This window comes from Callithrix jacchus, chromosome 14 (assembly GCF_049354715.1).
Source record: "Callithrix jacchus isolate 240 chromosome 14, calJac240_pri, whole genome shotgun sequence".
NCBI lineage: Eukaryota > Metazoa > Chordata > Mammalia > Primates > Cebidae > Callithrix > Callithrix jacchus.
The window spans coordinates 55,039,952-55,063,943 of NC_133515.1; the positions used below are offsets into that span (position 1 = coordinate 55,039,952).

A 23,992-nucleotide genomic window follows, 5' to 3' on the forward strand; every position below is an offset into this window, starting at 1 on the left:
TATACAGTTATACAATGAAGCAAACACCACCAGGCCTGTGCTTCATCAATAGAAAGGGAAAAAAAGTATACATTGTTTTTACTGGTTGAGCTGAAATTTATGCTGATGTCACTTTTTAATAATAATGAACCCAATAAATGGTATACATAAAATACCATCCTGAGGCAGCAATTACAATAATGATCATTTACCTTTACCTGAAAATGGTTGCGATCAAAGGCCAAATGTCATCTCACAACGAGTATGGTGGAATACATGGTCTAAAATCCCACAGCCTCCTAAAAAGGATGTCATTCAGAGTTGTGAAAATGAAATTGAGAGGAGACTGGGCATTTTTAAAAAAATCTTCACACTTATACAATAGAGAAAAAAAGTCAGTATTTTCCTTAGGTATTTAATAATCCTATGAAATGTTTAATATTGCTAAATTGAAATTGTAGCTTTCCCCAAGATTATGCAATAATCTTGTAGCCAACTAATAAGTTGTGTTGGTTAATTGCCAAGCTAATTTGCATACAGTTAAGCTGTGCATATAAAAATACGCATGATGAAACATGTAGTGTTTTATAACTCAGAGCAACTAACATGCTCATACCTAATGCATGCACACACACTGTAACCCAGGACAAATTGCTCGTGTTAGTTACTACCACAGGCTGGCAGGCTGGAAAATACATTTGGTACCTAATATGCATAAGCACAGAAATATGGTCAGGCTCATTATTGTAATAAAGCTATGATTTGCCAACAGGATCAGAGGAAATACACTTGAAGCAGTCTGTCCCTTCCGCTAGTTCATGTGCCATAAAGCAATAAGGTTGTAAGAAGGGTGAATCCTCAATTCAGTTGTGCTACCTTGTCTGGGTTATTTGAACCCTTATTTGCCTTAAGGGGCCCATTTGCTTGTCCTAATGTGTACACAGTGATAATGTAGCCATTTACACAATAAGGAAGGCCTGCAAAACAGTAGTCTGCTCAGCAGTAACATGGGGTTGCAAGAGTGGAAAACTGGCAACTGTTGGTCCAATTACATAATTCCGCATTTCGTGGAGGCATCTGCAAATCAAAAAGGTGGTTTTTAATGTGCTTCAGAGTGGGTGGAATACCGGACAACAAAAATGCCAAATAGATTTCTTTCTAATGCTTTGGAGAAATAAGATCCAGTTTGGCAAAATAAAATATGTTCAGTCCTCTGCTTGAAGTTTTCATATTAAACAAAAGACTCTTTTTCTTGTTTCTTTCTTTCTTTATTTTTTCTTTTCTTAAATTGTACTTTAAGTTCTGGAATACATGTGCAGAATGTGCAGGTTTGTTACATAGGTATACATGTGGCATGGTGGTTTGTTGCACCTATCAACCCGTCATCTACATTAGGTATTTCTCCTAATGCTATCCCTCCCTTAGCCCCCCACCCTGCAACAGGCCCCAGTGTGTGATAGTCCCCTCCCTGTGTCCATGTACTCTCATTGTTCAACTCCCACTTACCAGTGAGAACATATGACGTTTGGTTTTTTGTTCCTGTGTTAGTTTGCTGAGAATGATGGTTTCCAGCTTCATCCATGTCCCTCCAAAGGACATGAACTCATCCTTTTTATGGCTGCATAGTATTACATGGTGTATATGTGCCACATTTTCTTTAACCAGTCTGTCATTAAAGGCCATTTCGATTTGTTCCAAGTCTTTACTATTGTGAACAGTGCTGCAATAAACATATATGTGCATGTGTCTTTATAATAGAATGATTTATAATCCTTGGGGTATATACCCAGTAATGAGATTGCTGGGTCAAATGGTATTTCTGGTTCTAGATTCTTGAGGAATTGCCACACTGTCTTCCACAATGGTTGAACCAATTTATACTCCCACCAACAGTGTAAAAGTGCTCCTATTTCTCCACATCCTCTCCACCATCTGTTGTTTCCTGACTTTTTAATGATCGCCATTCTAACTGGCATGAGATGGTATCTCACTGTGGTTTTTATTTGCATTTCTCTAATGAACAGTGATAATGAGCTTTTTTTCATATGTTTGTTGGCTGCATAAATGTCTTCTTTTGAGAAGTGTCTGTTCATATCCTTCATCCACTTTTTGATGGGATTGTTTTTTGCTTACACATTTGTTCAGGTTTCTTGTAGATTCTGGATATTAGCCCTTTGTCAGATGGATAGATTAAAAAATTTCTCCCATTCTGTAGGTTGCCTGTTCACTTTGATGATAGTTTCTTTTTGCTGTGAAGAAGCTCTTTCATTTAATTAGATCCCATTTGTGAAATTCAGCTTTTGTTTCCATTGCTTTTGGTGTTTTAGTCATGAAGTCTTTGCCCATGCCTATGTCATGAATGGTATTGCCTAGTTTTTCTTCTAGGGTTTTTATAGTTTTAGGTCTTATGTTTAAATCTTTAATCTATCTAAAGTTAATTTTTGTATAAGGTATAAGGAAGGGGTCCAGTTTCCTTTTTCTGCATATGGCTAGCCAGTTTTCCCAGCATCATTTATTAAATAGGGAATCCTTTCCCCATTCCTTGTTTTTGACAGGTTTGTCAAGGGTCACATTGTTGTAGATGTGTGTCTTTTTTTCTGAGGCCTCTGTTCTATTTCATTGGTCTATATATCTGTTTGGGTACCAGTACCATGCTGTTTTGATTACTGTAACCTTGTAGTATAGTTTGAAGTCAGGTAGTATGATGCCTCTAGCTTTGTTCTTTTTTCATAAGATTATCTTGGCTATGTGGGCTCTTTTTTGGTTCCATATGAAATATAAGGTAGTTTTTTTCAAATTTTGTGAAGAAAGTCAACGGTGGCTTGATGGGGATAGCATTGAATCTATAAATTACTTTGAGCAGTATGGCCATTTTCATGATATTGATTCTTCCTGTTCATGAGCATGGTAAGTTTTTCCATTTGTTTGTGTCCTCTCTTATTTTTTAAACAGTGGTTTGTAGTTCTCCTTGAAGAGATCCTTCACATCCCTTGTAGGTTACATCCCTAGGTATTTTATTCTCTTTTTAGCAATTGTGAATGGGAGTTCATTCATGATTTGGCTTTCTGTCTGTCTGTCACTGGTGTATAGGAATGCTTGTGATTTTTGCATATTGATTTTGTATTATGAGACTTTACTGAAGTTACTTATCAGCTTAAGGAGATTTGGGGTTGAGACGATGGGGTTTTCTAAATAATAATTGTGTCATCTGCAAATAGACAATTTGACTTCCTCTCTTCCTATTTAAATATGCTTTCTTTCTTTCTATTGCCTGATTGCACTGGCCAGAACTTCCAATACTATGTTGAATAGGAGTGGTGAGAGAGGGCATCCTTGTCTTGTGCCAATTTTCAAAGGAAATGTTCCAGTTTTTGCCCAATCAGTGTGATACTGGCTGTGGACTTGTCATTAGTAGCTTTTATTATTTTGCTATATGTTTCATCAATACCTATTTTATTGAGAGTTTTTGAAAAATTATGGTATTTACATTGAGTAAAGGCAGTTTCCTCATTAGAGGGAAGGCACTCAAACATCATTTCCCTCTGAGAGGGGACATTCAAAAATCACACAAGGAAAGTCTGATTGAAAAGATTAAGGTAGGGTGGCCCCAAATGGCCCATGGTATCCTCCAAAACCCTCAAGCATCTTTTAGCCTTGTCCTTGTTACCCCGTTGATTGCACCGGCTTGTGAAGGGGCTTATCTAACGTTAGAGAGCTAGAGAGCTAAAATTTGAGTTTGAGGCACACTTTGAAAATCATATAAGGCACATTTTATACTTGTTTCTTTTCTATTTCTATGCCAACTTTTAATGAAAGCTAGTTTTGCATTTTTGCATACACATGTAGACAGGCTGGAAATCTGGTAATGGATTATAAAGAAAAAAATAACTAAATTAAATTCATTAAGCACATATCTTTCCCAAGGTTTGAAAGACCTTTTACTCACTAACTAGAAAAAACAATCCAAAAACTTACACATTCTAGTTCTAGCATTATTTACCATCTTTTCTTATGATACTTATCCTGAATGCCAAAGAGACATTGTTGCTCTAACCAATCGTAATTAACAGCTTCCTGGAACACTGTGTTGAGAAGGATTCTGAGGTCTCAACCTGAATGAAAAGAGGAAAACGGCAAAATGCATTTCAGGTCTCTCAGCCACATGTACCAATCTCCAAGCTCCAGAAGTTGTTGACAGCATTCCTGTCCTCTCTTGCCTGAGATGCCCTTCAGCATGCCTCATGTTTTAAGATACCTCTCCACAGAACACTTTCAGACGTTCGTCATCCTGGCATACTAAGAACTTTTGGTGAGGATATATAAAGAATTGTTATATATTATGGATGTTGTATAGTAGGCAGATTTCATACATATTACTAAATATGAATATATTTTTAGTCACACGCCTTCACATGGAAAATGGAATATGTAGAAATACTTTCATGTTGATGTCAATTCTTTGTGGGATATGGGCATGCCATGGTGTAAGTAAAACAGAGATACCTGTAGCTAATAAAGAGCACAACCTAATAGGTTGGCCTAATAGAAAAATGGAGGAGAGCTCTCTGGGTAGTGCGGTTTGCTGGGATTCTGAATATTTGCATTCTGCTACTGTTAACTCCCACTGGCCTTCTGCAGTGTCCCAGGTGCTAGCAGAATCACTATTATGGGTTGACACACCATTTCTGGGATGCCCCAACTTGAACACAAACAAACTACTAGGCAGGGGTCACATACTAGATCAATAACCTTATTCCCTATTATCAAATCAGCTACTAACTTTCAAAGAGAGAGTAGCAATCTAAGAAAACTGCAGGATTGTTTAAAATATTATTTTAAAGAGATGTGACATAGATTGAGTAGTAACATTAGCAACAAAGAATTATGCTGAGAAAGACCCCTCCAGATAGAGCTGGCTGTCAGGGCTCTAGATTCCTGAGAATAGGGGATGTCAAATCAAATCAACAAACATTTTTTACATATCTCCTAGATGCTCTGGGGTCTACCTCATAACACATAGACACAGCATGAGCAGATGTTTGAGGGTCACAGATAAAATGGCTTAGTATGAGAAATCTCACTTTAAAATACCACTTACCTAATTTTTTTAAAAAAAAAACAATGATTCTTACAATGTATCAGAAGAACTAAAACTACAGCTAGCATTTTTCTATTTATATAGCTTTAAAAGCTTCATTGCATTTTGAGAATTCAACATCTTTTCTCATCTGAGCACTTTCGACATCATGTTTTAACATTGTGAAATCTGCCCACCCACTTTTACCTCCACCAGCAATACTCTGCTTATATAGTCTCTGCCCTTGAAGTTCTTATTCTCTCATGGAAGAAGAAAGATGAGACAAAAATGAAGAAAATGCCTGCCAATATTCAAAATCATAAACATCTCAGTAGAGCAGCAAAATAAATAGCACACATCATCTTATGCTGGAGCTCCAAAGGGAAAGAGCTGAAGCCCACCTCAGCTATGGGCAGACACGAACAGGCCTGAGACATGTTTCGCAAGTAGCTTAGGGCTGCTCCTGACTTTATCTTCAGAATGGAGACTGTACCTCATCCTGGGAAGAAAGGTTCCTTCAATAGAAACAAACACCAGTCTGGGGCCATTATTTGTGGCCACTTTGATCATTGGCATACTGTTTTCCAGATTGGCCCCTTTAAACTTGAGGTTCCCAGGGGAAGCCCTGGTACAGGGAAACAAAAATAGTTCTTGATGTTTAGTTTAAAGGCATTTCTGTATTTTGGCTTTCCTTGTCTTTCTTTTCCCCATGTACCTCTTTCCTCCCACCCTGACTGCAGCCTCCCTGAGGTCTCCCTGGATTTGATCTACTGACCTGGCTGCTGAGGCTGGATTTGAAATCTTCTGAAGGGTTCTTAACATGCCAGCGTTAGCAGGCCTGCCTGGGCCAGCTGCTGTCTTGGAGCTGCACAAACTCCATGGATTGTTTGGCAATAAAAATCAACTATAAAAGTGTGAAAAATACCAGAGACCAAAATGGAAGAGGGAAGAGACAGGGGAATGGTTCTTATACCCTTTTAGTGGACATCTGATTTATTTTTTAAATGGAAAAGCCACTTTTATAGCTACTGTAGTTCAATTATCTCTAATTTTACACATTTTATGCAAATTATCAACATCTTAATTGCAAATGAGAAGGAAACTTATTTTTTAAAGCAGAACAACAAGGTATAGTTTCTTATTTTCTTTTCAATTTTTAATCCTATGCTTGGTTCAGCACCATTAAACTTTTAAAACTCTTTTTACACAGTTGTTTAAAATAATGTGTAATTTAAAGCACACTTGCATGTTCACAAACACCCATAGCCTTAAACAAGTAGCTAATTTTGTTCCCAGATCTCATTCTCCCTTTTGGAGAAGATACTTTGATGTTTTTCCATATACAATTTCAAAAGACCGTAAGGGGATATACTCAGATGATTTCACAAAGGAACTTGGTTCATGTCTTACAAATCAAGCATGTTGGAACAGAGTCTAAGCATTAAGAAACTCAGTTGCAAGGTTTGGGTTTGTTTGTTTTTGTTTTGTTTTCTGCCTGAGTGCCCAGATTTCTAGCAGCGGTATGCTGGTAGATACTGACCCTCTTGGTGTGGAGGTGCGGGGGGCATAATTTGTGTATAATGTTTGCCAATTTCCATGGTGTAAACATTCATGCTATGACTGATATCAAGCTACCAATGCTTTATCATTCAGTTCAAAGGTGGAAGAGATGTATTCAATCGGCTAGTAAACTGAGCCTCTGTGGAGCCAGCTCTAACACAACTGTATTTCCAGATATTCAGACAGGCTTTGAGGATTTCAACTAACTTTACTCTGATTTGGGGGTCACTAGAGATAAAAACCAATAGAAAACAAGTTTTCCATATTGAGTAAAAATTTTAAAGATTTTATAGACTGACAAAGGAAGTTGAGCATAATACTTACACATCTAGAATCATGAGTTCTTCTCAAGAATCCAGCAGTTGCCAGCCACATAACCTGTGTCAATTCTTCATCATGGAGTCTGCTTCCTTATATTTAAAACAGTAATAGATTTTGCTCTGATTGCTCTGTGAGCTTATTTTCTAATAGCAACAGAGCTTGTAGGTGACCACTTGGTACATTGAAAGGATGTGTACCTAAAAGCAAAACATCTTCCTGGTTTATTCAACAATTATTGGTCTAGTCAACAAAATATTTCCTTATGTCACCACAGAAGATACAAAGATGTATATATCACAATACATGAGTTATTTTTCAACAGATTATGATTCGTGTTTTTCTAAAGAAATTCCACCTTGGCCATTTGTGGAAAACATAAATATTTTTCTATGTCCTGAATCTTGAAAAAAAATCAGTCAAGAAATTAGGAAATGAGGACAAAGGGTTATTACTCTGATGTGGATTAAAGTTTAACTTTGATACGTGCTAATTTCTCCAATGAAAAGAACAAAAAGAACACAATTGCCATGATTAATACTGCCTGGAAAAAATGAGTAGTGCCCACAAAAGACTTCAAAGATGGTGACGGCATTAAGTGAGCTCGAAGCACTTATCACATCCTTCCCTCACTACCAAAACTATTCCACTGGATCATTGCTCAGTGACCCACTCAAACAGTTCATAGTCCCAACACTTCCCAGTATAGATTCTCCTTTCCTTTCCCAATCATATTTCATCCTAGTACATTAAGCAAAGAAAACGATCATTTACCTCCAGCAAAATCTAGACTCCTCTGCAAACAGAAACAAATGAGAACAGAAAGGAAGACCCTTGGGTTTGCACTTCTCATTAGACTCTCTGCCTGACGATGATTTGGCTTGTTCCTAGTAATGCTGGACTCTGGGCAGCTGGTCCAATACATATTTGCATGAAGGAAAATGAAGAGTACATATGAGTGCCTGACTTTTACGACTTCTCTTTTCTCCTTCCCCTTGTGATTTCGTGCTGGTTAGCAATTTGTGTTTTCACCACTGTAGTTAATTCTAAGACACAGTTGATCAATTCATAGGCTCCTTAGTAATGGAAGTGCTTCTAAATAAAATTGCGTAAAGCTTAACACTTCGATGGAGAGAATTCCTACCAGTCCTTTCATCCTGTATTTATCTGGCTACCCTTCATTGAAGTTACATTTACAGCATAATTAATGAAATAAGCTTATCTTCTAACTTGCTTAAACAGTTATGCCAGGTGACTTGGAAATATCTTTCTATTTATAAGGAAGCACTGCTCTCTAAAATGTCTGGGACCTTTCTACATAACTCCTGGCAGCCCAAATATTATACCTTGAGCACGTGACTGAGACCCGACAGGCTGAACAATACACATGCCTCCTAATGCATGTCAACAATTTTACTATCTGCTACAAATGGAAACTTGCTGAATTTATTCCCTAAAATGCTTTTTATGCTTTTCTTGGTTCTGGCTTAGTGGTAATGTATTTAAATGTCTGGAAGAAATATTCAAAAAATGAAACACATAACTTTAGTTGAGATGCCTACATTTCAAACCAAATACTGGCAGATCAGTGAGAATCTGGGCTAATACTATCCTTATTTGATTAGGATAATCCAGTGAGACACTGACTCATGCCTTCAGATCCTGCCTTTTAACCAATCAATATTTTTAGGGTTATAGTTTTCAGAAGGTAGGTGATAATTTTGGAGATAACATCTCAAAGTGCTGCTGACATTGAGATGCATATGTAATATGTTCCTGGAATGACAGAACACGGCAATGTTGGAATGTCCTTCTGGAAATATACCTGCACACACACACACACACACACACACACACACACACACACGTACACAGCTACTAACCTTTAGATTCTTGAAGCCCCAATACAGGCTTAGCAAATTACCTCTTACTGATGTCAATGAACATCTGAAAATGTAAGAAGAGTTAAGAGTGAAAACTTTTCCCTCTGATGGTTCTGTCTTTTCAGCGTTGAGAAACTCCTAAGAAGGAAATGGAAGAAGCAGCTCTCCACTCAAAGATCAATAGTGGGGACAGGAGAAAGGGACAGTGAGAATAGCTAAAGCAATGGCCTTTATCAGCACATGTCACCTACACAGAGCAGCAATTCACATGAGAACAGGGGAAGGTGGAGAAGACAAAGAAAGATACTAGACTTGGATTTTGTAGAATGCCATTAAAATATATCTATTTTAATTTCACTTGGCTAAAATTATCAGCTGGCTTTGTATTAATTTTGTCTTGTCTGAAATTAGTTGTCAGACCTCTGTTTATAGCCTAATTACTTTTTTCCTGAAAAAAAAAAAAAAACAGTTAAAAGAAATAACAATAAATTTGTAATGCCAAAGCTACAAGTTTGTGTATTAGGAGAGGTTAGGGATGGTTCTAGGAACAGGATTTGAAAATTGTTTAAACAAATGTGAAAGAGTTTTCTATTTCTCTGAAGACCAGAATTTTGCTAGTTCTCTCTGTATTATTCAGTGCCATGATTATGTCTTGTGACTACAGATACTTGAATGTGAGTAGTGAATAGATAGCTGCAGGTTGGTGTTATCTATTTTATTTACATCTCTTATCAAGCCAACGAGGTAAGCCAAAGGTCATACTCAGGATCACAAACTGGCAAATATTTTTGCTGTAGGCCAGCTAGCAAATACTTTTGTCTTTGTGGGTCATATAATTTCTTTCACAACTACTCAACCCTGCTGTGTGTGCAAAAACAGCCATAGACGATGTACAAACAAATGAGTGTGACTGTGTTCTGATAAAGCTTTATTTACAAAAACAAGCAGTAGGGTAGATTTTGCTCACAGATCATTGTGTGTCAACCCCTGCTAAGGACAATTCAACCAATGGACTGTGGAAAGAAAGTAATGTGTGCCCAGCCACAGCAGAGAACAAGTGCTCAACAAATATATTTTGAGTAAAAATAAGTATTAATTAAATTAAAGCACACACACACATTTTACTTAATGCAGAAAAATTAAGCAACCTCGAAATCAGAATCTATGATTTTAAAAAATTGTTTTGGTAACTTCTTGGAATCAACAAAACTAAGTAGCAAATGAACATGAAGAAGACACAGATTTAGCAAACTGGCTCCTATTACTGTCAGTGAATATTTGAAGCTAATGTTCATGGACCCTAAGTGAAAGGCAAACTGCTCTTCACAATCAATTGGCCACAGAAGATTCCACTGTATTATACAATACCATATAAAAACTATGGTTTACAGTTATGTCCTTCTGCAATCAAAATAAGGGAATGTTGCAGGAAGTGTTGGCTAAGTCAGGGAGATGTGGAATGTATTTTTTTTAAGATATGCATTGAAACGAGTAGTTTCAAAATCATTATCTCTCTTGAAAATATGAGCTTTATCTCATAAATAAGCTCCAGATTTGAGGGTAATGTTCTGATCTCCATCCTAGCACTGCTCCTTGCCCTACAGCCAGAATTTCTTCATCCAATGCTAAGGGCTAGGCCAGATAATCAATCCATGGTACACAAACCCTGACTATAAAATTCAGTGATTCCAATGCTAGGTCCCACTATCTGCGTTTTAGTTAGAGGATCCCTGACTTTTTCTATTATGTTTATTCCCTAAAGGTGAAGTGTTGAATTGCTTGATTTTTTCCTCCCCTACTAAGCAAGTTTTCACTCCACTTCCCACGTCCCATCCCAGAGCTCTCACAAAAATAGTCTCATCTGAAATGTGAATGCAGTTCCCCACAGGTAGCCAGGAACAGGGTGCACAATCAAGGCAACCCCAAAAAGGGCCCCTCTCCCGGCCGCGCCTGCAAAGTCATCCTGAGCGTCCTGAGCATTCCTCAGCTGGAGGGGCTTTTCCCTGCTCAGTGTCTGGACCATTGCCAAGAAGATCTGTCCAGCTGTAAGCCTGATTTTATATAGTTATTTTCACTTATTTTTTATTTTGCAAAATGTAAACGAATCTGTTTAGCTAGGAAATCACGTCCCTTGAAAGTGATTATAACCTAATTTGACATGCAGTATTTGTATACTTATTCTAGTGTTATGATGCATTTACTGTGTTTACATAAATAGAGATTTCTGTATAATTACCACAAGATAATGTAAAGAGTTAATCATATGAAATCCCCCAAAATCATATTTGGGTGATTTTTTTTTTAATTTGAAAGTAAAATTTCCTTTAGAAATAAATTGGACCCATTTCCAAAATATTCTGTACATCTTCTTGAGAGCCTCACAAAACATCTACTTTCTTTATCCATTCTTGTTAATCATTAATTGATACAGTCAAATTGCCCATGTACCTAATATGTGCCAAATACCAGCAAAGATAGTGAGTCTTGCCTTCAAGGGTATTACATGTAAACAAGTCTGGAAGGGCTTCATGGAGAAAGGTGGAACTCCACCTTGAACTTATCTGCTTATCTTTGATAATCATTATGTTTCCGTCATGATCTATACAATGAAACATGAATATAAGAAAAGTTTTATATAGAAGAAATATCAAAAAGAGAGGCAATGAACATGAAGGAAGAATTATACATATTTTAAAGCTTTTCTCTATTTTATTAACAAAGAAAAACATTTCCCTTAAGTTGGAATCTTTTACTAAAACTAGGAAGCAGTAATCACATAAAGAACAATCCAGTAGTTCTATATTCATACACCAATTGAAGATATACTAGTAGATAGCAATACACAAGTATACCAAAATACTAGTTGTCTATCTTCCTGAAGTTAAATCAATGTTTCTCTCTGCATGTTATCTGCTTCCATTCATTCCGTTTTTTGTTTGTTTCTTTTTGTGATGGAGTCTTGTTCTGTTGTCCAGGCTGGCATACAGTGGCACAATCTTGGCTCACTGGAACCTCCTCCTCCTTGGTTCAAGCAATTCTCATGTCTCAGCCTCCCCAGTATCTGGGATTACAGGCATCTTCCACCACACCCAGCTAATTTTTGTATTTTCAGTAGAAATGGGGTTTTACTACATTGCCCAGGTTGGTCTCAAACTCCTGACTTCAAATTATCTCCCCACACCTCAGGTTCCCAAGGTGCTGGGACTACAGGCATGAGCCACCACATCCGGCCTCATTCAGGTTTTTCTTTTTTTTTTCTTGAGATGGAGTACTGCTCTGCCGGTCAGGTTGGAGTGCAGTGGCACAATCTCAGCTCACTACAATCTCCGCTTCCCAGGTTCGGATGATTCTCCTGCTGCAGCCTCCTGAGCCAATGGGATTACAGGTGCACGCCACCATGCCCAGCTAATTTTTGTATTTTAGTAGAGAAAGGGTTTCACCATGTTGCCCAGGCTGTCTCAAACTCCTGACCTCAAGTGATCTGCCCACCCCTCGGCCTCCTAAAGTGCTGGGATTACAGGCATGAGCCACTGCAGCCGGACTCATTCAGGTTTTATCATGTGCTTAGTTCTGTCTTGGAAGATATGAGGGTTAAGAGATTAGGTAAAAGGTCTGCCAGCGTACACCAAGCTGTGTGTATAGTGAAAGGAGGGCTGGCAAAATGTCTACCATGGCATCTGCTTTAGAAAGGTGAAGATATCGCTGCAGGTGTACACATCATGAATGCCATCCTCTCTTATCACTGGGTGCTGGAAAATCAGGTAAACCAGGGAGGAGAAAGTATCTTCATTTCTCCCAAGAGTGTTATTTCTTCATCATCATGTTCAAAACCTTCTCTCAGTTCTTTGAGTTCTTCGCTTTATCTTGTTTCCTAAAAGACAAACAACATTTAGACATACCTATGAAGTAATGTCCCCAGTAAGACAGATATTTAAATGAATAAATTCCATTTCTATTTTTAAAATGTCAGAACAAGAGACAAAGATTCAGAAAGAACACGGATTACAAGAATTGCTTATGGTCTTCTTAAAAAAACAGTCACTCTTTGTCACAAGTATTTATGACTATCTTTAAACTCTATATGTTTCAATAAAATATGATTCAATCAATACTTTAATGACTTTTTTCAATCATTGTACACTGACTAAAGTACCTAGTATGTCCAGTGCTTCACGAGTTCATTTCTTTATATCAAAAGAAGGAATAAAAAGTACATATCATTTGGCAATGACATCCTGTCAAACTAAAGTAGTGGTACTATGCCACAATTTGTACAAGTGTTTATTATTACTTCTTTAACAGAATTATTTTTAACCATCAATTAGGAAATATTTAAGAGGTAACACCCTCCAGGTAAGCTGATTAACCAAGTATACCCTACTTTCTGTTTCAAGTCCAAGTTCCATTTTGTTCTCCCATTCTAGATTCAGTATAGGGTCATCATGGTGAAGAATCCTAATTATGTGATTTGGATCTTAGTTCTCCTACTCAGTCCCATGGTCCTTTGAACAAGCTATGAAACCTTTCTGTGCTTTAGCTTCACTTTCTGAAAAATTGTAATAACAAACAATTCCCATTTCTGTAAGGGTTTATGTAAGTTATTCCCAGACGGCACATAGAGCATTGCCCACCACATGGTAAGGACACAGGAAATGCTCCCTAGTTGTACTGGAAGCACACGAGCCTTGGGTACCCTTAATTTATACCTGCTGCTATATTTTCCTCATTTATTATTCAGTCTATTTCCTAAATTCTAGTCAATGTCAATGGGAAATTAAATCAATGATAAATTATCCATTTAACTATATGTGTTCTCTTCCTCCCTCCAATATCTCCATATATTTTTGTCTCATTAATGTGGCTAATTGTGAAGTGACACTGTTCCTGACCACTCTTATTTATCTGTCCATTTGATGCTCCTAGGACATCAAATGTCTAGGAGACAGTAGACATTAAGAATAACACAAACTATAACACTAATGGTATAGGGAACTGCCTGATTACAAGGTTTCTTTTTATTACCTTCCTCTCATCTTCAGCCTACTTTCCTTTCTAATTGACCCACTCAACCAACCCAGGCAACCAAAAAAGAGCTCATGTAAAGTGCAAAATGTCCAAGGTCCACCTTTGCTCCCCTTTTGCCAGTCAGTGTTTATAAAACTCCCAGGGTAAGTTTCCTTATTTTTGACCCGAGTTCTTTTTCATAATTATCTTAGGAAAAAAAAATAATTTCTCCTGCCGCATCTATAGCATTTTCACAGTGTTACATCCAAACTGACTCGATACAGTCTCAAGGAGATGACAGGAAGTTTCTGTGGAGAGTCTTTTCAGAGGTGGGGGATTTTGTTAGAGAGCCACATGCCCCACTTTTGAGTCAATTGCCCCAGTTTTCACATTTTTAATCTCCTGCGTTTTGGGGAACAAATCTAACGTTCTCTTCCTCCAGGTCCCTGTTGGTTCACTGAACTGTGATAGTGTTGCTTGAAATTGACAAGGGAATGGGATAGAATTGTAGTCATCCAAATAAAAAACATGTGGTATGAGACTCACTATTCAATAATACATATTCTATAAGACCTCCCGAGGGTCATCAGGTTTTCAGCAGAATATTAGTTGGTTACTTAACACACTCTATTACTTCCATTTAAAGACTTTAAATCAGGAAGCTTTGCTTAATTTTACTAAATAGGATACCTGAAAGTGGAATCCCCCATATTTTCAATTGGTAGGATGAGGAAGAGTCTCCTATAACAATGCTCCTTCCACTCTGGAAGGAGATGCTATATCACAAATGTGTGTGTTTGGTCGGCTTAGTACACATAGAATTATATGAAGCGTTACTCTTCAGGGTTTTCAGTTGGCAAACATGAGAAATTGTTTTGTTTTTGTTTTGTTTTAATATTCTCTGATCTCTAAAATGTATCATTTTGCATTTGAGAAACCCAAACAAAAGACACAAGTATCAGAAATGTCTTGCTTCAAATTATATTAGTTTATAAATAAGCTTAGGATGGTTTATTGAAAACAGGATTAAAATTTCTCTGTCTCACCTACTGCCAACACGACTTCCTTCTGCTGTGGCAGATCTGGAGGAAAACAAAAATGTTAGATGTGAAATTTAGAAAAAATGACACAGAGGAAAAACAATGCTCTTAATAAATAATATATTATTATAAGTGAAACAGTGTGATTGAGTCATGTCACTCTAATGATTTTTCCCCAACAGCTAGCACATCCGCTCTGGCATTGTTTGTGTTCTGGTTTGTTTTCCTTGCTCAGCAGAACTACTTAATGGGAGAACAGTTGTCATGAAGCCATTTACCAAGGTGACTAAACTACCTTCCGCTAGGGTGTCAAACTGCCCCAAATTGGAAGATCAAATAAAATTCTGAATATGACGTCTGGTTGTTGCAGTGAGTACATGTTATGAAACACTATTGAATGGAGAGCTCAGACTGTCTTTGAGAAATCTTTACCAAGGCCCCGAGGGCCATTTTACAGATTGCCTTTCTACATTTTATAGTGTAAACAGCCCAGACTGGAATGAATCAACATGTGTAAAGAACTGTGAGGCAGCGCCTCTCTCTCCCTGGATCTCAATGATTGTTACAGTGATGAACCTTCCAGTCATTCCTCCAGCTCTGAATTGTCATTTGACCTATGCCAAGTGTCATCAGTTTCTGCATCCCCATTTATTTCCATCACATGAACACAAATCCACTGTCTTTATCATAGAGATTAAATATAGGCAAGAGATATAAACATAGTTGAAAATGTACAAAGAAACAGTGATTAATTTCCAAAGAACAATTTTGGGTATTATTTGGTAGAAGATCATTACTAGTAAGTACCTAAGAATAGGGTTAGGGGTTGTAAACTCATTTCTTACACGTGTTATCTAATTTGCATGCCATAATCGAACAAAGATTGTCATCTTGATGCCATTCATCCTTGAAGCACTGACCTTTGCTATTCTAGAAAAGGCCTTTTCCCAGAGTTCTCTATTATTATAACTGAACTTCTGTTTCTGAATGAGATTCAGTGGGATTTCTAGAGTAGGGGGAATAGAACACCATCTCTACTTTTCTGTCTTCAAAGCTAAGATGTAGCAATGATTACGCATTCTTTTTAAGAAAATAGGCTTAAATTTAGGGCAATGAAAATCAGTTGTAAAGAGCAATCACCAATAACCTGTAATATCAATTCCTGTACAAAGACCATTTAGCATAATGTGGCCCATATTTACTAAGCAAAAATAAGACACTGTCTGGAACCAGAAGAAACAGCTAGTAGGGCAGGGGTTGACACTGTGGAATGGTACTGAATGGGTCATTCTACTTTGTCAGGCCTTCTCACAACAATGTCACGGCCTTGGAGTCATAAGACACGAGTTCTTATACAGCCTTAGCTGTGACAGTATCTTCTGAAACTTCTTTCTGCTATACCTTGAGAGGTAAGTCAAGCATCTATTTGGAGGCAAGACTTTAGTTTTGTGTTGATTTTGTGTCTCATAGTTTGAGTTAGGAAAAATATCATTATAAACATAAAGGCGGAACAAACACAATGCCATTTACAAATGAGTTGGCTGTTTGGTGGATGTTTTGCCCAGCATGGAATGTCTATGTACGTTCATTCTTAGTCTCAGGAGCTGCACTTGAGGTGTGTGCAAATAGTAAATTATCATCTGATGTGTGACACCAAGGTTTATCACCTTACACTTGATTAAGTCACAGGATACTGTTTATAATAAGCTACAGATCTGTGTGGTTTAATTGGATAACCTTGTAAAGCACTTAGGTCAGGTTGGTTGCATAGTAAGCTCTCAATAAAATTAGACAAATTGTCATGGAACTATTTTAGAGAAAAATGGCTTTAAAAGACCATCACATCCAGCCTTCTGCCTCTACATAGTAAGTATCATATAGTGAATTACTTTCTCCAACTCTTCATTCTCTTATCTTATACATTTACGTGTCTGTCATGGCTTGGCCATATGACTTTCTTTGGTCAATGGGACATTACAGGAATGTGTGAGAGCAGAGCTGAAATATGCTTGTGGAATTGGCATGCTATCTTGCACTTCTGCCATTTCCATGAGAAGAATATTCCCCAGATAGTCACTCTCCCTTCAGCTTGGGCCTCAAAATGCATATGGCTGTCCCAGTCACCTCACAGCCTGAAGCAGAGCAGTCCCGGTTGACCCACTAAAGCATGGATGAAAAATAACAGTTGTATGCCACTGAGTTTGAGGGTGATTTGATGCATGCCATTGTTGTGGCAATGGATGATAGATACTGTTAGTATAAACTATTATTTGCCATTAATGTGTGAGGCATTCAAAACCCTATAGGGCAAGTGTGTTAATTTTCTAGAGCTGCCATAACAAAGTGTCATCCGTTGAATGGCTTAAACAGTATAAATGTATTTTCTCACAGTTCTGCAGTCTAGAAGGCCAAGATCAAGTTGTTGGAAGGGCTGGTTTGGTCTGAGGTCCATGTGGTAAAGATCTATCCCAGGAAACTCTCCTTGACTCATAGATAGTTATCTTCTCTCTGTGCCTTCAAAAGGTCTTCCCTCCATGCATTTATCTGTGTCCTGATTTTCTCTTCTTTTAAAGACATCAGTCATACTGGATCAGGGGCCACCCTAGTGACTGCATTTTACCTATCTCACTAAAGACTTTGTCTCCAAATACAGTCACATTTTGAGGTAGAGGGCATTAGGACTTCAACACATGGATTTTGAGGAGACAAAATTCAGTCCAGAACAGTAAGTGATGTACAAGTTTTCTACCAATACAGAGAAATAAAACCCAATTTGTCTGCTTCTTTTCAATTTCAATCTAGGGTTAGCAATTTTTTCATGGACTCTAGAATTCACTTCTCCACAAACTAATATCTGTGTGTTTTAGCTACCTAATGCTACGTGCCCAGAAATTTAGGACTGAACACTGGAGGAGCACATTTCAGTGAGCAGAGGCTGGACATATCACTCTTATGGTGCCATTTACATTTCAGGAAATGTACAGCATTGCATTCTGACTCTAAGGGATCATCTGGACCCATCATTTTTGTCATCAATAAAACAGCAACAGACAAAGCATTAAAGTAAGTTGTCTAAATTGAAAAGGAATTTATCTGTCAATTAATCAGTGTATAACTAGGTAAATGTGTATGAGAATGTTTCTGTATGGCAGACCCCTCAATCGGTAAAGAGAAAACTTTCAAACATGTACTAGAAAACGCCTTCAGGCAAATAAGTCCGTTGTATATTGTGCCTGACTTGGGATGAACACCTTCGAGAAGTTTCAGTGTGCACAGTTCATCTTAGGCAAACCAGACTTTGGTCGGGAACCCTACTTCCACAATCTTGTTTTCTGATATTTTATAGCAACTCCCATTTGCACTTGTTCCCCTAGTAGCTTCCCCTGCAGTTTTTTTCCTTTCTATGGTCTCTAGGACTCCTTTGTGATTTCACTAATAAAGTAATGAACACATTTCGATTGAGCAAAACATATTACAAAAAGAAAGAAAGTGAGAAAGAAAAAGAAAGAAAGAAAAGGAGAGAAAGAAAGAAAGAGTGGGAGGGAGGTAAGAAGGAAGGAAGGAAAAAAGGAGGAAGGAAGGAAGGGAAGGAGGGAGAGGGGAAGAAAGGAGAGGGAAGGAGAGAGGGAGGGAAGGAGGAAAGAAGGACGAAGGAAGGGAAAGAGGGAGGAAGGGAAGGAAAATAGAGAAAGGGATGGAGGGAGAGAGGGAGAAGGGAGGGAGGAAGAAAAGAATGAAGGAAGGGAGGAAAGGAGGGAGGGAGAGAGAATAAGGGAAGGAGGAAAGAAGGAAGGAGGGAAGGAAGAAAAAAGGAGGAAGGAAGGAAGGAAGGGAAGCAGGGAGGGATGGAGGGAGGGCGGTAGGGAGGGAGCAGGGAGGGAGGGAAGAAAAAGGGAGGGAGAGAGGGAGGAAGAAAAGAAGAATGCAGGCAGGCAGGAGAGAAGGAAGGAAGGAAGGAAGGAAGGAAGGAAGGAAGGAAGGAAGGAAGGAAGGAAGGGAGGGAGGGAGGGAGGGAGGGAGGGAGGGAGGGAGGGAGGGAGGGAAGGAGAGAGGACCAACATTCTTCACCTGACTTTGAAAACCTCTCCAAAATGGAAGTTCTTTCACTTCACTTCCTCTTTCCACACAAGTCTTCATAAGCCCTTATCTGCACATGGACCTGGATTTTTGCTAAATTCATACACCTCTTAATCTTATCCAATTCACTGCTTTAGCACATACTGTTTCCCTACCTAAAGTCACCTCTCTCATCCTCTCCACCTGTGCTAATATCGTCATGTGTCAAGGCACAGCCCAAGAGGCTTCTAAACCCTTCCTGTTCACCCAGCCCACAGACTTACTCTCCACCCCCTACTTCCAACCCTTATAGCCTTTGTCTGTCTCAGACCTTTATCATGCATTACCACATAAACTTATTCATCTTTTTAACAAATTCATTTTCTCTCCCCAATGATATTATTAGTTCTTTACAATCAAGAACTCATCTTTTCATTGATACTATTATTAACAATGGAAACAGTGTTAAGTATGCAGCAGATTCCTCTTTAAAAATACATTGAATAACATATTTATTGAATGAATCAATGGCATAATCTCAATATATGTTTATTAATTGAATAATGAAATATGGAAGAAACCAAGCAATTATGTACTGAATAAGCAAATCTCTGAGATCAAGCCCACAGACTGCCCAGATGCTTCCACCCATGGGGAAAGTTCCACAGTTCCAAATCACAGTTGGATGACATTTACGTGGTTTCATACCATCTTTACGGAATTATCTCAAGTTTTCACTGATATCAGAAATAAATGTTTTTGTCATACAGCCTGATTTATATTTCTTGGCATATATGAGCATTTTATTCATAATACGAGTATTTAGAGTCATTTGTTTTGAGTACAGTTTAACTCAGAAGTACTGAATGGAGGGCATTCAAGTTTTTGATGGTTCAGCAACGTCGAATACATTTCAGAAGTGAATCTGGGTCAGAAGGCCTTATTTTGGAGATAAAACAGTGAGAGTATAGAAAGGTTAAATAATATGCCCCAAAGATGCATGGCTAATTGGCAGAAAACTCTAGTATAGAATAGAGATTCCTTCAATCCCTATACCATATTCTTCACCTCCTCCTGCTGCCTCTATTGGTGAAAGACAATCTGCAATATGACCATTTCCTTCAAAATAACATTTTAATGTTATTCTCTGCACATCGACTATTCACATGCTACAGATTATAGCATAATCGATATTATGCTGTGTATAGAAGTAGTTTAATTTCCAGCACCTTAAGGAAGTCTTTGTAGGGGTTTCCCTCAACTAAGACAAGATAGAAGTTGGTTTAAACATGTGATCAAGGAGCAGGCAAGCACAGGACACCCAAGTTGAGCTGAAACTAGTACAGAGACACCAACCAGGCAAATGCAGAAGTGGACAAGCTGAAATGAACCACAATCATGCCATATTTGCTTTGCCATTTAAGATTCTTAAGCTGCTGTATCCTGCCTTACTCAAAAGCTTTTGTTCATACTATCTGCTATTGACTGTTTGTAAAATCCTAAAATTCATATGTTGAAGCCCTAATCCTCAAGGTGATGGTATTTGAAAGTGGGGCTTTTGGGAGGTAATTAGGTTTAGACAAGGTCAAGAGGGTGGAGCTCTTATAATGGTCTTAATATCCTATATGAAGAAGAAGATATACACAGTCTCTTTCTATTTCTCTGTTTCTCTTCCTCCACAGGAATGCTCCAAAGAAAGGCCACATGAGGACATAAGAAGAGATGGCATCTGCAAGTCAGGAATAGAACTCTCACTAAGAACCAAATGCACTGGCACCTTGATCTTGGGCTTTCAAGCCTCCAGAACTGCAAGAAATACGTGTCTGTTGTTTAACTCACCCAATTCATGGTATTTTGTTATAACAGTACAAAAAGACTAAGATAGTAACTGGTACCAAGAAAATGTGGTGCTGCTATAACAAATACCTAGAAATGTGGAAGTGCCTTTGGAACTGGGTAATGGGTAGAGACTGAAAGAGTTTTAAGATGCATGCTAGAAAAAAGCTGAGATTTCCATAAAGGGCAATTAGGGATGATTCAAATGAGACTTGGAAAAAGAGGAAAGCTGAAGACAGAGCTTCTGTCTTCTTGGGGAATATCTAAATAATTATGAATGAGATGTTGGCAGAAATATGGGCAATAATGGCCATTTTGGTAAAGCCTCAGGTAGAAATGAGGAACATTATTGGAAACTGGAAAAAAAGGCAACTTTGGTTTTTTTTAAAAAAATAATACTTGGCTGAATTGCATTTATGCTCTAAAGTTTTGAAGAAGGTAGAACTTCCAAACAATGAAATTGGATATTTAGCTGAGAATATTTCCGAGTGAAGGGTCAGAGGAGTGGCTCAGTTCCTCCTGACTACTTATAGTAAAATGCAAGAAGACAGAAATAAATTGAAGAAGAAATTGTTAAGCAAAGATAAGCCAGAACTTAAAGACTGGAACCTTCTCAGCCCATCTATATTGTGGAGAACACTAGGAGTGTGGTGGAGCAACCACTTGAAGTGGATTAATATGGGTAGGAACCACGGACCTAATCAGCCACCCCAGCAAGAATGATGCTAACTTGAACACAAGGGGACAGAGATGAGACTAAATGAAGGAAAGCTGTCACACTTCTTACATCCTATGGGACTAGACCAAAGAGCTATTTGCTGTCAACGTCATTCTTCAGGCAATAGAAGGATGACCGTGAAGGTGATTCAGAAATCATCAGAGCTGCCTCCTTGCTTTCCAAGAAGCAGGAAGGTCAAATGCCTTCACTTCGACAGCCAGATTGCAGCATCCTGGAACAGTAAAGGGGGGCCCACCAAGAGACTTTGAAGCATGACTCTTCACCCCTACCTGGCAGAACCACCCACCCCAATGAGCCTGGAAGGCAGGACTGCTGTTTCAGTTCCTCCAGTAGGCAGGAAATCATTTTAAAGAGAATTGTTACTGAGCCTTAAGATTTCATGGCATTTGCCTGGCTAAGTTTTGGACTTACTTGGGATCCATCATTCTTTCTTCATTCAGGTTTCTCTCTTTTGAGGGGAATTGTCTATCCTATTTATGTCTTATCATTGTATTTTAGAAACACATAATTTTTCTGGTTTCACAGGATCACAGATAGTGAGGAATTTTGCTTCAGGATGAATCATATTTCTAGTTTCACCTATATCTTATTTAGATAATATTTTTAAAAAACTTTGGACTTTAGAGTTGATGCTGGAACAAGAGTTCTGGGGTAATTTGGATGGAATAAGTGTATTTTGTATGCAGGAAGGACATTAATTTGGGGGATCCGGGATATATTATTATAGACTTAATATTTTTGTTCCCCCAAAATTTAAATGTTGAATACCTAATCCCCACTGTGATAATATTTAGAGGTGGAGCATTTGGGAGGTAATAGGGTTAAACTAGGTCATGAAATTGGGGTCTTCATAATTGGATTAACATCCTTATTTTAAAAAGAAACACAAGATCTCTCTCTCTCTCTCTCTTCTCTCTCTCTCTCTCTTTTCCCCCCTTTCTCTCTTTCTTTCTCTTCAAGTGCATGCACTAAGGAAAGACCATGTGAAGACATAATGAGAACACTGTAGCTACAAATCTGGAAGAGGACCCTTAGCAACAATTGAATCCACTGGCACTCTGAATTTGAATTTTGTAGCCTCCAGAACTGTGAAAAATAAATGTGTATTATCTAAGCCATCCAGTTCATGGTATTTTGTATAGTATGCTGAGAAAACTAAGAGACTAAGATACCCATTCAATACACCTTGACTCACCTGACTTTAAACTCATTTCAGCTCTGTGTTAAGAGGAGAGCAAGGCCAGGAGTGGTGGCTCACACCTGTAATCCCAGCACATCGGGAGGCCAAGCACATTGGGAGGCCAAGGGGGAGAGGATTACTTGAGCTCAAGAGTTCGAGACCAGCCTGGGTATTATAGTGAGACCTCCTCTCTACTAAAATTCAAAAAATTAGCTAGGCATGGTAGTGTGAACCTGCAGTCCCAGCTACTCTGAGGGCTGAGGCAGGAGGATTGGTTGAGACTCGGAGATGGACGGTGTAGGGAGCTCTAATTGTGCCACTATACTCCAGTCTGGGTGAAAGAGAAAGACCCTGTCTCAAAAAAAATAAATAAATAATTCAATTTTTATTTTTAAAAAGAGGATTCATAGCCTGGTTCTGCAACGTCATGTATATACCCATTATCAGTGACCTTCTGGCGACAATGTAGGCACAGTACAGGTAGGCAACAGAGATAAAAGCTTAGCTAATTAACAAAAAAACTGGTTATTCACAATAGTTCAGATATGGAAAGAACTTAAGTGTGCATTGACAAGTGAATGGTAAAGAATGTTTGTGTATATGTACTATACTTTATAAATATATATAATAGAATATATATATACACATACAGCCTTATGTGTGTGTATACATATATATATATATATATATATATCCTTAAAAAAGAAGGCAATCTTGCCCTTTGTTTCAACATAAATAAAACTGGAGGATATTAGGATAAATGAAATAAACAAGAGACAGGAAGACAAATACTACCTGACCACACATACGGAATCCAAAAAACCCAAACTCGTAGAAACAGAGTAGAAGGGTGGTTATCAGGGGCCGGGAGTGGAGGGAAACGGGAGATGCTGGTCACAGGGTACACACTTTCAGTTTTAAGATGAATAAGTTCTGAGAATCCAATGTACAGCATGGTGACAACTGTTGATAATAATGTATTGTATACTTGAAATCTGCTAAGAGAAAATCTATGTATTCTCACTACATAAAAATAAAAGGGAATTATGTGGGGCAATGACTGTTAATTCGCTTGATTGCGGCAATCATTTCACAATATAAATGTATACCCAAATACGTTTGGATGTGTGATTTAAATGTATACAATTTCTATTTGTTAATTATACCTCAATAAAGCTAGGGGGAAAGGATTGGATTCCAGAAACAATTCTGCTGTTAGCTGTGTGGATTTGAGATTCTGCATTCAGTCTACACATTTGTATCCAAAAAAGGTTGGACTGCAAAAAGATTTGCCATGGAGTGTCCCCAGAAACCCTGCGG

General features: G+C 38.1%; 1 protein-coding gene across 1 annotated transcript in view; it reads right to left on the reverse strand.

Moving 5' to 3' along the window:
• Nucleotides 1-11,506: 11,506 nt before the first annotated feature.
• LOC144579164 (uncharacterized) overlaps nt 11,507-23,992 on the reverse strand; it is a 134,071-nt gene continuing 121,585 nt past the window's right edge. The window contains exons 7-8 of the mRNA XM_078348435.1: nt 14,868-14,903; nt 11,507-12,688 (exon numbers count right to left, since the gene is read on the reverse strand). Of these exons, the coding sequence (XP_078204561.1) occupies nt 12,642-12,688; nt 14,868-14,903 (83 nt within the window). The 3' untranslated portion in view covers nt 11,507-12,641. The remainder of the gene's footprint in view (nt 12,689-14,867; nt 14,904-23,992) is intronic.